Here is a 17,773-nt window from a genome sequence, read left to right on the forward strand (position 1 = left end):
TTCAATATATTTCATATAAACTTAACAGCTGTTGTAGAGTTGCAGAGCCCTTGCTTTTCCAAGTATTGCCCTCTAGACACTCAACTCCAAAGGAAGGAGGCTCAACATATTCTTGACAGCTCTGACTCAGGCCCCTGTTATTTCTGACCTACCAATCTCTATCCATTCATCTCTCCCATTTTTTACTTATTCCATTAGAACAGCTTTAAAAGACAGTATTAAACCATATTAATTAAGTATATAATGGATTTGTGTGATACTCAAAAAGAAAATGTTCTCATTAACTGAATACATATACTTACAACTTAGAGTAAACTTAATCGCCTTCCTCCTTAAGGTTGCTACACTTTTCTACCAAAGAACTACAGAATTCTAATCAGAATACAGATGATTACTTTCACTGTCATTTTCCTACTGCCATTATCTACCCAAACAATCTCTCCTACATTATCTCACAAACTAATAAAAAGTTGTTCCTCCTTTTTAGGAACTCTAATATATTAATTTCTCTTCTGCATTTTCACTTTTCTTCTTAATTTCTTCTTTGAGTTCTTTGCCAAGATTTCAAACATGTGGAAATTTTAAGGCTCTGAAGTATAAACCTCAAAATTCTATATCAGATTAGCAATATGTCAACATCTCTTTTTCTACAGAAAACCAACTTCATCTATTCCATCATTTAAAATGCCACTGGGGCTTCCCTGGTGGTGCAGTTGTTGAGAGTCCGCCTGCCGATGCAGGGGACACGGGTTCGTGCCCCGGTCCGGGAAGATCCCACATGCCGTGGAGCGGCTAGGCCTGTGAGCCATGGCCGCTGAGCCTACGTGTCCGGAGCCTGTGCTCCACAATGGGAGAGGTCACAGCAGTGAGAGGCCCGCGTACCACACACACAAAAATAAATAAATAAAATAAAATAAAATGCCACTGACTATTTCCTCTAGGAGGTCCTTTCAGAATAAACATCTACCTCTTGCTCATTAAAATTCACCAATACTTTTTTTTTTTTTTTAGTTTAAGACACAGCAATACAACAAGCAATAAATTATATGATGTCTACAGAAGTTTATATGGGATGTGAAGAAACCGTTATAGGGGTAAATTCAGATTTAAGATTAAATAATATTAAATAACAAGAAATCCCTCTGAATGGTCTGATGGATTTAACAGAAATATAAGGTAAGGGGGACCTTCAAGATGGCACAGGAGTAAGATGTGGAGATCACCTTCCTCCCCACAAATACATCAAAAATACATCTACATGTGGAACAACTCCTACAGAACACCTACTGAATGCTGGCAGAAGACCTCAGACTTCCCAAAAGGCAAGAAACTCCCCCACGTACCTGAGTAAAGCAAAAGAAAAAAGAAAAAACAGAAACAAAATAATAGAGATGGGACATGCACCTCTGGGAGGGAGCTGTGAAGGAGGAAAAGTTTCCACACACTAGGAAGCCCCTTCACTGGCGGAGACAGGGGGTGGGTGGGGGGGAAGCTTCGGAGCCACAGAGGAGAGCGCAGCAACAGGGGTGCGGAGGGCAAAGCGGAGAGATTCCCGCAGAGAGAATTGGTGCCGACAAGCACACACCAACCTGAGAGGCTTCTCTGCTCACCCACCGGGGCGGGTGGGGTCTGGGAGCTGAGGCTCGGACTTCAGAGGTCAGATCCCAGGGAGAGGATTGGGATTGGTTGTGTGAACACAGCCTGAAGGGGGCTAGTGCACTGCACCACAGCTAGCCGGGAGGGAGTCCGGGAAAAAATCTGGACCTACCTGAGAGGCAAGAGACCATTGTTTCAGGGTGCATGGGGAGAGGTGATTCAGAGCACCGCCTAAACAAGCTACAACTATGGGTGCGAGCCACGGCTATCAGCTCGGACAACAGAGACAGGCATGAAATGCTAAGGCTGCTCCTGCAGCCACCAAGAAGCCTGTGTGCAAGCACAGGTCACTATCCACACCTCCCCTCCCGAGAGCCTGTGCAGCCTGCCACTGTCAGGGTCCCGTGATCCAGGGACAATTTCCCTGGGAGAACCCAAGGTGTGCCTCGGATGTTGCAATGTCACGCCAGCCTCTGCCACCGGAGGCTCGCCCCGCATCCGTACCCCTCCCTCCCCCTCTGGCCAGAGTGAGCCAGAGCCCCCACAGGTGACCTACACACAGAGGCGGAGCCAAACCCAAAGCTGAACCCCAGGAGCTGTGCGAACAAAGAAGAGAAAGGGAAATTTCTCCCAGCAACCTCAGGAGCAGCAGATTAAACCTCCACAGTCAACTTGATGTACCCTGAAACGGTGGAATACCTGAATAGACAACGAATCATCCCAAAATTGAGGCGGTGGACTTTGGGAGCAACCGTAGACTTGGGGTTTGCTTTTTGCATCTGATTTGTTTCTGGTTTTATGATTATCTTAGTTTAGTATTTAGAGCTTATTATCATTGGTAGACCTGTTTATTGATTTGGCTGCTCTCTCTTTTTTTTTTAAATATATATTTTTTTCTCCTTTTTCTCTTTTTGTGTGTATGTGTATGCTTTTTTGTGTGATTTTGTCTGTACAGCTTAGCTTTTACCATTTGTCCTAGAGTTCTGTCCGTTTTGGTTTTGTTTTTTTAGTATAGTTTTTAGTGCTTGTTATCCTTCGTGGATTTGTTTATTGGTTTGGTTGCCCTCTTCTTTCTTTCCTTTCTTTAATTACTTATTTATTTTTAATAATTTTTTTCTTAATTTTAATAACTTTATTTTATTTTATTTTTCTTTCTTTCCTTTCTTTTCTCCCTTTTCTACTGAGGCATATGGCTGACAGGGTCTTGGTGCTCCAGCCAGGTGTCAGGCCTGAGCCTTTAAGATGGGAGAGCCGAGTTCAGGACACTGGTCCACCAGAAAACTCCCAGCGCCATGTAATATCAAACGGCGAAAGCTCTCCCAGAGATTTCCATCTCAATGCTAAAACGCAGCTCTAGTCAACGACTTGGTAAGCCACAGTGCTGGACACCTCATGCCAAACAACTAGCAAGACAGGAACACAACCCCACCCATTAGCAAGAGGCTGCCTAAAGTCAAAATAAGTTCAGACACCCCAAAACACACCACCAGACGTGGTCCTGCCCACCAGAAAGACAAGATCCAGCTTCATCCACCAGAAAACAGGCACCAGTCCCATCCACCAGGAAGCCTACACAACCCACTGAACCAACCTTAACCACTGGGGGCAGACACCAAAAACAATGGGAAATACGAACCTTCAGGCTGCGAAAAGGAGACCCCAAACGCAGTAAGTAAAGTAAAATGAGAAGACAGAAATACACAACAGATGAAGAAGCAAGGTAAAAACCCACCAGACTAAGCAAATGAAGAGGAAATAGGCAGCCTACCTAAAACAGAATTCTGAATAATGACAGTAAAGATGATATAAAATCTTGTAAATAGAATGGAGAAAATACAAGAAACATTTAACAGGAAACTAGAAGAACTAAAGAGCAAACAAACACTGATGAACAACAGAGTAAGTGAAATTAAAAATTCTCTAGAAGGAATCAATAGCAGAATAACTGAGGCAGAAGAATGGATAAGTGACCTGGAAGATAAAATAGTGGAAATAACTACCACAGAGCAAAATAAAGAAAAAAGAATGAAAAGAATTGAGGACAGTCTCAGAGACTTCTGGGACAACATTAAACACACCAACATTCGAATTATAGGGGTCCCAGAAGAAGAATAGAAAAACAAAGGGACTAAGAAAATATTTGAAGAGATTATACTTGAAAACTTCCTTAATATGGGAAAGAAAATAGTCATTCAAGTCCAGGAAGTACAGAGAGTCCCATACAGGATAAATCCAAGAAGAAACACGACAAGACACATATTAATCAAACTATCAAAAATTAAATACAAAGAAAAAATATTAAAAGCAGCAAGGGAAAAGCAACAAATAACATACAAGGGAATCCCCATAATGTTAACAGCTGATCTTTCAGCAGAAACTCTGCAAGCCGGAAGCGGGTGGCAGGACATATTTAAAGTGATGAAAGGGAAAAACCTACAATCAAGATTACTCTACCCAGCAAGGATCTCATTCAGATTCGACAGAGAAATTAAAGGCTTTACAGACAAGCAAAAGCTAAGAGAATTAAGCACCACGAAAACAGCTTTAAAACAAATGCTAAAGGAACTCCTCTAGGCAGGAAACACAGGAGATGAAAAAGACCTACAATAACAAACCCAAAACATTAAGAAAATGGTCATAGGAACATACATATCGATAATTACCTTAAATGTAAATGGATTAAATGCTCCAACCAAAAGATGTAGACTGGCTGAATGGATACAAAAACAAGACCCATATATATGCTGTCCACAAGAGACCCACATCAGACCTAAGGACACATACAGACTGAAAGTAAGGGGATGGAAAAAGATATTCCATGGAAATGGAAATCAAAAGAAAGCTAGAGTAGCAATTCTCATATCAGACAAAATAGACTTTAAAATAAAGGCTACTACAAGACGCAAAGAAGGACACTACATAATGATCAAGGGATCAATCCAAGAAGAAGATATAACAACTGTAAATATTTATACACCCAACATAGGAGCACCTCAATACAAAAGGCAAATGCTAACAGCCGTAAAAGGGGAAATCGACAGTAACACAATCATAGTAGGGGACTTTAACCCCCACTTTCACCAATGGATAGACCTCCAAAATGAAAATAAATAAGGAAACACAAGCTTCAAATGATACATTAAACAAGATGGACTTAAATTATATTTATAGAACGTTCCATCCAAAAACAACAGAATACACTTTCTTCTCAAGTGCTCATGGAACATTCTCCAGGATAGATCCTATCTTGGGTCACAAATCAAGCCTTGGTAAATTTCAGAAAATTAAAAACATATCAAGTATCTTTGCCAACCACAATGCTATGAGACTGGATATCAATTACAGGAAAAAAATCTGTAAAAAATACAAACACATGGAGGCTAAACAATACACTACGTAAGAACCAAGAGATCACTGAAGAAATCAAAAAATACCTAGAAACAAATGACAATGAAAACACGATGACCCAAAACCTATGGGATGCAGCAAAAGCAGTGCTAAAAGGGAAGTTTATAAGCAATACAGTCCTATCTCAAAATACAAAAAACATCTCAAATAAACAACCTAACCTTATACCTAATGCAGTAAGAGAAAGAAGAACAAAAAAATCCCAATGTTAGCAAAAGGAAAGAAATGATAAAGCTCAAATCAGAAATAAATGAAAAAGAAATGAAGGAAACAATAACAAAGATCAATAAATCTAAACACTGGTTCTTTGAGAAGATAAACAAAATTGATAAACCATTAGCCAGACTCATCAAGAAACAATGGGAGAAGACTCAAATGAACAGAATTAGAAATGAAAAGGAGAAGTAACAACTCACAATGCAGAAAGACAAAAGATCATGAGAGATTACTACAAGCAACTACATGCCAATAAAATGGACAACATGGAGGAAAAGGACAAACTCTTTCAAAAGCACAACCTTCTGAGACTGAACCAGGAAAAAATACAAAATATAAACAGACCAATCACAGGCACTGAAATTGACACTGTGATTAAAAATCTTCCAACACACAAAAGCCCAGGACCAGATGGCTTCACAGGCGAATTCTATCAAACATTTAGAGAAGAGCTAACACCTATCCTTCTCAAACTCTTCCAAAATATAGCAGAGGGAGGAACACTCCCAAACTCATTCTAAAAGGCCACCATCACCCTGATACCAAAACCACACAAGGATGTCACAAAGAAAGAAAACTACAGGCCAATATCACTGATGAATATAGATGCAAAAATCCTCAACAAAATACTAGCAAACAGAATCCAACAGCACATTAAAAGGATCATACACCATGATCAAGTGGGATTTATTTCACGAATGCAAGGATTCTTCAATATCCGCAAATCAATGTGATACACCATATTAACAAACTGAAGGAGAAAAACCATACGATCATCTCAATCGATGCAGAGAAAGCTTTCGACAAAATTCAACACCCATTTATGATAAAAACCCTGCAGAAAGTAGGCACAGAGGGAAATTTCATCAACATAATAAAGGCCATATACGACAAACCCACAGCCAACATCGTCCTCAATGGTGAAAAACTGAAACCATTTCCACTAAGATCAGGAACAAGACAAGGCTGCCCACTATCACCACTATTATTCCACACAGTTTTGGAAGTATTAGCCACAGCAATCAGAGAAGAAAAAGAAATAAAAGGAATCCAAATTGGAAAAGAAGAAGTAAAGCTGTCACTGTTTGCAGATGACATTATACTATACGTAGAGAATCCTAAAGATGCTACCAGAGAACTACTAGAGCTAATCAATGAATTTGGTAAAGTAGCAGGATACAAAATTAATGCACAGAAATCTCTTGCATTCCTATACACTAATGACGAAAAATCTGAAAGAGAAATTAAGAAAACACTCCCATTTACCATTGCAACAAAAAGAATAAAATACCTAGGAATAAACCTACCTAAGGAGACAAAAGACCTGTATGCAGAAAACTATAAGACACTGATGAAAGAAATTAAAGATGATACAAATAGATGGAGAGATGTACCATGTTCTTGGATTGGAAGAATCAACATTGTGAAAATGACTCTACTACCCAAAGCAATCTATAGATTCAATGCAATCCCTATCAAACTACCACTGGCATTTTTCACAGAACTAGAACAAAAAATTTCACAATTTGTATGGAAACACAAAAGACCCCGAAGAGCCAAAGCAATCTTGAGAACGAAAAACAGAGCTGGAGGAATCAGGGTTCCTGAATTCAGACTATACAACAAAGCTACAGTAATCAAGACAGTATGGTACTGGCACAAAAACAGAAATAGAGATCAATGGAACAGGACAGAAAGCCCAGAGATAAACCCACGCAAATAGGGTCACCTTATCTTTGATAAAGGAGGCAGGAATATATAGTGGAGAAAAGACAGTCTCTTCAATAAGTGGTGCTGGGAAAACTGGACAGGTACATATACAAGTATGAGATTAGATCACTCCCTAACACCATACACAAAAATAAGCTCAAAATGGATTAAAGACCTAAATGTAAGTCCAGAAACTATCAAACTCTTAGAGGAAAACATAGGCAGAACACTCTATGACATAAATCACAGCAAGATCCTTTTTGACCCACCTCCTAGAAAAATGGAAATAAAAACAAAAGGGACCTAATGAAACTTAAAAGCTTTTACACAGCAAAGGAAACCATAAACAAGACCAAAAGACAACTCTCAGAATGGGAGAAAATATTTACAAATGAAGCCACTGACAAAGGATTAATCTCCAAAATTTACAAGCAGCTTGTGCAGCTCAATATCAAAAAAAACAAACAACCCAATCCAAAAATGGGCAGAAGACCTAAACAGACATTTCTCCAAAGAAGATATACAGATTGCCAACAAACAAACACATGAAAGAATGCTCAATATAATTAATCATTAGAGAAATGCAAATCAAAACTACAATGAGGTATCATCTCACACCGATCAGAATGGCCATCATCAAAAAATCTACAAACAATAGGGCTTCTTGTTTGTCTATACATTGATAGACAATTCTGGTAAGAAAAGAGGGGGAAGTTTTAGTCTATTAGTTTTATAAGAAATAGACCATCTATACCAATCTCCATCAGCAAACAGAAGACCCAAATAGAATAACTGAGGAGAATTTAATAAAGAGTCAGGATGGGGCTTCCCTGGTAGCGCAGTGGTTGAGAGTCGGCCTGCCGATGCAGGGGACACGGGTTCATGCCCCGATCCGGGAAGATCCCACATGCCGCGGAGCGGCTGGGCCCGTGAGCCATGGCCGCTGAGCCTGCGCGTCCGGAGACTGTGCTCCGCAACGGGAGAGGCCACAACAGTGAGAGGTCCGCATACAGCAAAAAAAAAAAAAAAAAAATCTACAAACAATAAATGTTGGAGAGGGTGTAGAAAAAAGGGAACCCTCTTACACTGTTTGTGGGAATGTAAATTGATACAGCCACTATGGAGAACAGTTTGGAGGTTCCTTAAAAAACTAAAAATAGAACTACCATACGACCCAGCAATCCCACTACTGGGCATATACCCTGAGAAAACCATAATTCAAAAAGAGTCATGTACCAAAATATTCATTGCAGCTCTATTTGCAATAGCCAGGACATGGAAGCAACCTAAGTGTCCATCATCAGATGAATGGATAAAGAAGATGTGACACATATATACAATGGAATATTACTCAGCCATAAAGAGAAACGAAATTGAGTTATTTGTAGTGAGGTGGATGGATCTAGAGTCTGTCATACAGAGTGAAGTAAGTCAGAAAGAGAAAAACAAATACCGTATGCTAACACATATATATGGAATCTAAGAAAAGAAAAAAGGTCATGAAGAACCTAGGGGCAAGACGGGAATAAAGACACAGACCTACTACAGAATGGATTTGAGGATATGGGGAGGAGGAAGGGTAAGCTGTGACAAAGTGAGAGAGTGGCATGGACATATATACAGTACCAAACGTAAAATAGATAGCTAGTGGGAAGCAGCCACATAGCACAGGGAGATCAGCTCGGTGCTTTGTGACCACCTAGAGGGGTAGGATACGGAGGGTGGGTGGGGGGAGACGCAAGAGGGAAGAGATATGGGCACATATGTATATGTATAACTGATTCACTTTGTTATAAAGCAGAAACTAAGACACCACTGTAAAGCAATTACACTCCTATAAAGATGTTAAAAAAAAATCTTCTACAAACAAAAGCACAGGACCAGATTTTTTCACAGGAGAATTCTATCAAACATTTAGAGAAGAGCTAACACCTATCCTTCTCAAACTCTTCCAAAATATAGCAGAGGGAGGAACACTCCCAAACTCCATTCTATGAGGCCACCATCACCTTGACACCAAAACCAGACAAAGATGTCACAAAAAAAGAAAACTACAGGCCAATATCACTGATGAACACAGATACAAAAATTCTGAACAAAATACTAGCAAACAGAATCCAACAGCACATTAAAAGGATCATACACCATGATCAATTGGGGTTTATCCCTGAAATGTAAGGATTCTTCAGTATATGCAAATCAATCAATGTGATACACCATATTAACAAATTGAAGGAGAAAAACCATATGATCATCTCAATAGATGCAGAAAAAGCTTTTGACAAAATTCAACACCCATTTATGATAAAAACCCTTCAGAGGGTGGGCATAGAGGGAACCTACCTCAACATAATAAAGGCCATATATGACAAACCCACAGCCAACATTGTCCTCAATGGTGAAAAACTGAAACCATTTCCGCTAAGATCAGGAACAAGACAAGGATGTTCACTCTCACCACTATTATTCAACATAGTTTGGAAGTTTTAGACACAGCAATCACAGAAGAAAAAGAAATAAAAGGAATCCAAATCAGAAAGAAAGAAGTAAAACTGTCACTGTTTGCAGATGACATGACACTACACATAGAGAATCCTAAAGATACCACCAGAAAACTACTAGAGCTAATCAATGAATTTGGTAAAGTTGCAGGATAGAAAATTAATGCACAGAAATCTCCTGCATTCCTATACACTAATGATGAAAAATCTGAAAGAGAAATTAAGGAAACACTCCCATTTAACACTGCAACAAAAAAAATAAAATACCTAGGAATAAACCTACCTAAGGAGACAAAAGACCTATATGCAGTAAATTATAAGACACTGATGAAAGAAATTAAAGATGATACAAATAGATGGAGAGATATACCATGTTCTTGGACTGGAAGAATCAACATTTTGAAAATAACTCTACTACCCAAAGCAATCTACAGATTCAATACAATCCCTATCAAACTACCACTGGCATTTTTCACAGAACTAGAACAAAAAATTTCACAATTTGTATGGAAACACAAAAGACCCCGAAGAGCCAAAGCAATCTTCAGAAAGAAAAACGGAGCTGGAGGAATCAGGCTCCCTGACTTTAGACTATACTACAAAGCTACAGTAATCAAGACAGTATGGTACTGGCACAAAAACAGAAAGAGATCAATGAAACAGGAGAGAAAGCCCAGATATAAAACCTCTCATATATGGTCACCTTATCTTTGATAAAGGAGGCAGAAATATACAATGGAGAAAAGACAACCTCTTCAATAAGTGGTGCTGGGAAAACTAGACAGCTATATGTAAAAGAATGAAATTAAACACTTCCTAACACCATACACAAAAATAAACTCAAAATGGATTAAAAACCTAAATGTAAGGTCAGACACTATCAAACTCTTAGAGGAAAACATAGGCAGAACACTCTATGACATAAATCATAGCAAGATCCTCTTTGACCCACCTCCTAGACAAATGGAAATAAAAACAAAAATAAACAAATGAGACCGAATGAAACTTAAAAGCTTTTGCATTGCAAAGGAAACCATAAACAAGACAAAAGGACAAACCTCAGAATGGGAGAAAATATTTGCAAAGCATGTGACAAAGGATTAATCTCCAAAATATACAAGCAGCTTGTGCAGCTCAATATCAAAACAACAAAACAATTCAAGCCAAAAATGGGCAGAAGACCTAAACAGACATCTCCAAAGAAGATATACAGATTGCCAAGAAACACATGAAAGGATGTTCAACATCACTAATTAGAGAAATGAAAATCACAACTACAATGAGGTATCACCTCACACCAGTCAGAATGGCCATCATCAAAAAATCTACAAACAGGGGCTTCCCTGGTGGCGCAGTGGTTGAGAGTCCGCCTGCCGATGCAGGGGACATGGGTTCGTGCCCCGGTCTGGGAAGATCCCACATGCCGCGGAGCGGCTGGGCCCGTGAGCCATGGCCGCTGAGCCTGCGCATCCGGAGCCTGCGCTCCGCAACGGGAGAGGCCACAACAGTGAGAGGCCCGCATACCACAAAAAAAAAAAAAAAAAAAATCTACAAACAATAAATGTTGGAGAGGGTGTAGAAAAAAGGGAACCCTCTTGCACTGTTGGAGGGAATGTAAATTGATACAGCCCCTATGGAGAATAGTATGGAAGTTCCTTCAAAAACTAAAAATGGAACTGCCATACGAGCCAGCAATCCTACTACTGGGCATATACCTTGAGAAAACCGTAATTCAAAAAGAGTCATGTACCACAATGTTCACTGCAGCTCTATTTACAACAGCCAGGACATGGAAGCAACCTAAGTGTCCATCAACACATGAAAGGATAAAGAAGATGTGGCACATATATACAATGGAATATTACTCAGCCATAAAAAGAAACGAAATTCAGTTATTTGTAGTGAGGTGGATGGACCTAGAGTCTGTCATACAGAGTGAAGTAAGTCAGAAAGAGAAAAACAAATACTGTATGCCAACACATAGATATGAAATCTTAAAAAAAAATTGGTTCTGAAGAACCTACGGGCAGGACAGGAATAAAGATGCTGATGTAGAGAATGTACTTGAGGATATGGGGAGGGGGAAGGGTAAACTGGGATGAAGTGAGAGAGTGGCATGGACATATATACACTATCAAATGTAAAATAGATAGCTAGTGGGAAGCAGCTGCATAGCACAGGGAGATCAACTCGGTGCTCTGTGTCCAACTAGAGGGGTGGGATAAGAAGGGTGGAAGAGAGATGCAAGAAGGAGGAGATATGGGGATATATGTATACGTATAGCTGATTCACTTTGTTATACAGCAGAAACTAACACACCACTGTAAAGCAATTATACTCCAACAAAGATGTTAAAAAAAAAAAAGAAGAAATATAAGGTAGACCTTACATAACTGATTCAGTTATGTGGACTATATTTAATTATATAAATTAAACCCAAGACTTTGAAAAATTGATGGATTAGTCAATTTTAGAGGAGTCCTGAACTTTTAAGATATATGAAGAATGGTAATATGCACATTTTAAAACTCTTTTTATTCCAGAAGCATTCTAATCATTTAGTTCTAAAAACAGAATTGAATACCACCAAGTTACTCAAATGGCAAGAGAGCTAAAATAGAAAAGTTCCAAAGATTTCAAAGAGAAGCAGACAGATCAAAATCTTTTCATTTTAATGTTTTTAAAAATGTATTTTGCAATTATAAATTGGTTTTTACTGTAGTAATATTTTAAATGGTCCCAAATATAGGAATGGTTATGAAAATGATGATATATATATACAACATTATGCAGCCATCGAAAATGTTTATGAAGATCTTATAACATCATGAGAAGATGTTTGTTGCAATGGTTAAGTTAAAAGAGCAGAACTCAAAATTCCATATATAGTATAATCCCAGCTAAATTTAAAAAATCATTTAGAAGAAAAAAATATTAAAAGGAAATATACCAAAATATTAACAGGAGGAGTTTGAGTAGTGGAGAAAGGGTTTGTTTTCCTATTTTTTTCTCTCTTCTTTATGACATTTACAATGGAGAAAGTATAACATTAATTTTTTCTAAGTTCTATACAAAGATAATTTTATAAGGTCACTTAATCTTTCCATTACTGAGGTAACAGAAAAAAGCATTTAAACAAGTCATCAAGCTATCACATTTTAAGTGTAAAATTCGGTAAAAATTGGAAGAAAGCAGGCAAATTCTCACCTCAAGGCCGATTATTTTAACTTGACAACTGAGTTTTAATGAAACCATTAAAGTAGACTTCCCAGGATTTCCATGGTGGTGCAGTGGATAGGACTCCGAGCTCCCAATGCAGGGGGTCCAGGTTCAATTCCTGGTCAGGGAACTATATCCTACATGCATGCTGCAACTAAGAGATCTTATGCCACAACTGGGGAGCCCTTGTGCCACAACTAAGGAGCCAGCAAGCCGCAACTAGGGAGGCTGCCTGCTGCAACTAAGGAGCCGTGGAGCTGCAACTAAGAAGCCCATGTGCCGCAACTAAGGAGCCCACCTGCTGCAACTAAAACCTGGTGCAACCAAATAAATAAATATATTTTTAAAAAGATGTTTAGGGACTTCCCTGGTGATGCAGTGGTTAAGAACCCACCTGCCAATGCAGGGGACACGAGTTCGAGCCCTGGTCCAGGACGATCCCACATGTCATGGAGCAGCTAAGCCTTTGCACCACAACTAATGAGCCTGTGCTCTAGAGTCCGTGTGCCGCAACTACTGGAGCCCGCGTGCCACAACTACTGAAGCCTGCGCGCCTAGAGCCCATGCTGTGCAACAAGAGAAGCCACTGCAATGAGAAGTCCACGCACCGTAACAAAGAGTAGCCCCCATTCACCACAACTAGAGAAAGCCCATGCACAGTGACAAAGACCCAACGCAGACAAAAATAAATTTTTTTAAAAAGATGTTTAAAATAAACAAAGTATACTTCCCTATCAAAATCACAAGGAAGATAATCACTAGACAAAAAGAGAGAAACAAAAAACAACCTACTACTGAGTTTGTATTTTCCAAATCATACATGTGAGTTAACTCACATAATAAAGGCTGCCAGCGTTACAGATTGCCTGTGTTTATTACGTGTTCCTCATAGGCAAAATAGGAAAATAGTGGGGTCTCACTTGTGAAATATGATTGATTGAAGACTCCATCCTTCGAAGCTGGGACGCCTGGATATCCAGCATCTGCAGGACATTGTTGGCCAAGGTATTTATCAGATAGGCAACACTTGCTAAGGACTGGGTGGTGTAGGCTTTGGTTTCTTCTAGGGCTCGCTGCTTATCTGCTGACTAGAAAAACAAACAAACAATCATTACTTCAAAGATAACCCATTCTATCAATCTAATCTTCAAAAATACTCATCAAAACCATTATGTTGCTGAATCTACACACACTAGTTTAAAATGCTTTGAAAACTAATTATCAGTATTCATGTAAACCCAACAACTAAATTATTGACTTGACTTCACTAATATTTTCACGTTGAATAGATTCATCTTTGTACAGATGCAAATAAAATCCCGAAGCTGTTGTTTAAAAAATGAGATCCGATGGATATTTTGAGTAATGACAGCAAGTACAGTACATAGCTTCTCAAGGTCACTGCTTGGAAATGTAGCATTGATTTGATTGAGTAAATTCTGGCGTACATTTTTCTACTTTCCTGAATTCCTCTTTTCCTTTCTCTCTAACATGTAAAATGCATTTATAAAGAAATGTCTGTTTAAAGTAATAATGACAAAATAATAATGATAAATAAAAATGATGAAGTAAATAAAATGGTAATAATCATGATAAATAATGATAAATTAAAATAAAAGTAACAAAAGGACACTTTCTTCCCAAGCATCTTAAGTATTATAACCCTATGGAACATAAACTGCCACATACCACAAACCCTACTTGAAAAACGGAGAGTACACAGTAAAAAGTGGTCAAGTGATTATTTCCAAGGCCACAAAGGAAAGCAATTGTAAAGTTACATATTCTATACTGCTGGCAAACACCATTTTCTTGCCCTAGTTCTACAGAAAGACTCTATGGTTCAGTAGAATGTACACAAGTGTCTGAATCAGAAACCTTTTATCTTAATGTCAGTTCTACTATTACAGCATGTCATATTTTAAGCAGTTGTGAACATCAAGTAAGATAATGAATGTAAAACCACTTTCTAATACTATAAATCATTATATCTAACAACTGTCATGACCTCTTTGAGTAGTCATTAACTGTTCAAAGTCTACTATGTCCCACTCTCCCCTCTCCCACACAGTTTAGGACTCTAAACTTCTTTAGGACTCTAAACTTCTAAACTTACCTTAGAAAAACAGTCAAGTAAGAAAAAGACACAGACAAGGATGTTCACTGACAGTTAATGGTGAAAAAGAAAAAGACATGAGACTGATTAAACAATACATTCATATACTACCTTTATGCAGTAATGAAAATATTATTGTTATGTATTACCGATATGGAAAAATATCTACGAACTAACTAATTGAAACAGAGCTGGTTACAAAGTACCTTAACACAATCATCCTAATTTTGTAGGTGCCTATGTATAAATGTAAGCACAAGAAAAATGTCAGAAAAAGTAAGGCCCAAAATGTTAACACAAGTTTTCTCTGAATGTAAGGAATATAATGTGAGTCTTTTAATGATTTTTAATATGGTCTAATTTTTTTTTACCTTGGGCATAAATACTTGCGTTATCAGAAAGAGTAAAGCTATATTACTTTGTGAAACCATAAGGCACGCATTAATACAAAAGAACAAACTTTAAGTGGTCTGTCCTAGTCAACTACTCACAAGGAATATTTGTAAGGAATAAGAGCACCAAAACAATTTTTTTTAATCCTTCTGAAATGTATTGTACATTTGCACACTTATTTAAGCAATAATTTTGGGCTCAAGAGATTTTTCTTGTTATTTCTAAGCGCCAAATGAAGCTTTAAAGTGTTGAGGCTGCTGCACATCTGCTGTATGGATAAGTCAACCCTCGTACATTCACTAAGGTTTTACGAGAACCTAATTTTACAAGAGCTGATATTCTAAGTTTTAGAGTTTTGTGCTTGCTTCAGCAGCACATATTCTAAGTTTGAGATTGTTTTCCTATAAAGTTAAGTGCTGAATAAAAACCTGAATAAACGCAAACAGAACCTATTTCAATAAACCTGATATCAAAATTGCTACTTTAACCTAGAAGCCTTATAAATGACAATAGAGAAGCTACAATATCTTATTTTACATGTAAGAAATAGTGAACAGCAGTGTAATAGAGGTTATTTTGTAATTCTTAAACAACGTCTGATAAGTAAACACCTGTGACTATATTCTTATGTTTTGCTACAACCAAGTTTAATTATCACAGTTATAGTTCATGCATTAAAGGCACTATGACACCTCAACCCAGTTATCTAATATTCCTACTTAAATGGGATTAAGTTCCTGAAAAAAAGAAGAAATTTAGATAAAGGAAAAAATTATCATAGGGTTATAGAGGAATATTATAATGTATGCTATGGTAAGTACAAATAGGCCTATGAGAAAAGATTCTTACATAGAATAAAGTGACCTATTGCCAAGATCTATCCTAGGCAATGATTAATCCTTCCTACTCTGTTATTTCTTCACTTTCCCTTATGACACTGACTTCTTATCTCTACACGGAGACGTGCCCAAAGACTCTGTCTTCAGACTACTCTTCTTGCTGTACTTGCAACCCTTAGACAGAAATTTCACTCCTTCCTTAGCTATCACTTCCAAGCACAGAATTTTTAAATCTATTTACATCTTAACTTCCATCTCTCCCAAACCCATATTTCTGTTTACATGGCACCTCACCATGTATAATGTGCTGTATCAGTATATCTATAACTCACCACCTTCCCCAAAACTTCCTCCTACTTTTGTTAATAACATTATTACTCCATCACCTCAGATATTTTCCAAGTCTCTGTATCCTACACCTAATCCGTTTACATGATCCTTATATTCTATCTGTGCCAACACATCATTTCCTTTCTTTCAACTGCTACTGCCTACATTCTACTTCAGGCCCTCGTTACCTCCTGCCAGGACTTCTATACCAGTTTCTAGGTCAGATTGTAGTATCTTACACGTGGTCCTGCAGATTCATCTTTCTAAATCAGTTCTGAAGCCCCCAGAGTTTCATCTTACCTACTTAAATAAAAACTCCTTTACTTACCATTTACAGTCTTCCTTAATATGGCCTAGAACTTATCTTCCATTCAACCCTACTTGAACCTTAGATTACAGTTTAATTAGACTTAATGGTTCACAAAACAGACCTTGGTTTCTTACCTTTGTGCCTTTGCCTATTTTCTTCACCTGAACCCATCAACTTCACCAACAACCCATCCCCTAACTTATCATCCCTGATTGTGATACTGATCATTTCTTACTGAGAATTCCCACAGGATTTTGTTTTCAGATTTACAGTACATACTTTATAATATCGGTCTGGCCAAAAAAGTTCGTTCAGGTTTTTTGCCAGGTGTTACAGAAAAACCCAAATGAACTTTTGGGCCAACCCAATATGTGCATGTTTCATTGACCCAAACTCCCACACTCCCTAGTGGGAAGACCTTGAGGGTAAGTATTATGCCTTCACATCACATTACATACAGGCATTACATATTATCTGTTGAAGTGTATCTACCAAAATGTTCCAGAGAATCAAAGTTACTTCTATCACCCAATAGGCAGTGAGGGTGGGGAGGAAGCAGTGATATAAGAAAGATTTCTTTGACCTCCAGAAGCTTTGGCACCATTCATGGTGCTCATGCCTTACTGTGTACCCCTAAAAAGAAAGTTCAAACTTGTTTTTCAATTTGATGTTCTAGGATGGGTGCTGAGAAATATGAAGAATAAGAACGTTACACCCTCTAGAGCAGCTCAAGACTGTAGTATTATTACCACTAGGTTACCACCATTATTTATTTTTCCTTTTCACTTCTGCTAATAGGACAACAGATTTGGTAGAGACTTAAGTATACAGATAATGGGGAAGGGGCAGGAAAATAATGATAATATTTAAGAAGGACGTGTATGGATATGCAGGAGAGAATTCTCCTCTACAGATCACACCCTTGAGATCTACTGTCTGTTTCTTTCTCTTCTCCAGCAGTAAATCTCTCACCCACTCTAGTCCAGCCTGTTACTCTACCTGGAAAATATGTAATTATTCTTGCTCTGGGTATAAACTATTACCACATTAGTTAAAGTACAGGTACTAAGTTCTCATTCAATCAGTTATCTTATCTAAAGTATTAAACAATTTCTTCTAAACCTGCCATGATTAA

At 38.1% G+C, this 17,773-nt stretch overlaps 1 protein-coding gene across 4 annotated transcripts in view; it reads right to left on the minus strand.

Annotated features, from left to right (window-relative positions):
- The window catches only part of ABI2 (abl interactor 2), a 97,592-nt gene that overhangs the window by 53,159 nt on the left and 26,660 nt on the right, over positions 1 to 17,773 (minus strand). For all 4 annotated transcript variants that reach the window (XM_060107359.1, XM_060107357.1, XM_060107358.1 and 1 more), the window contains exon 2: positions 13,571 to 13,738. In XM_060107359.1, the coding sequence (XP_059963342.1) occupies positions 13,571 to 13,738 (168 nt within the window). The remainder of the gene's footprint in view (positions 1 to 13,570; positions 13,739 to 17,773) is intronic.

Source organism: Mesoplodon densirostris, chromosome 8, assembly GCF_025265405.1.
Source record: "Mesoplodon densirostris isolate mMesDen1 chromosome 8, mMesDen1 primary haplotype, whole genome shotgun sequence".
Taxonomy (NCBI): domain Eukaryota; kingdom Metazoa; phylum Chordata; class Mammalia; order Artiodactyla; family Ziphiidae; genus Mesoplodon; species Mesoplodon densirostris.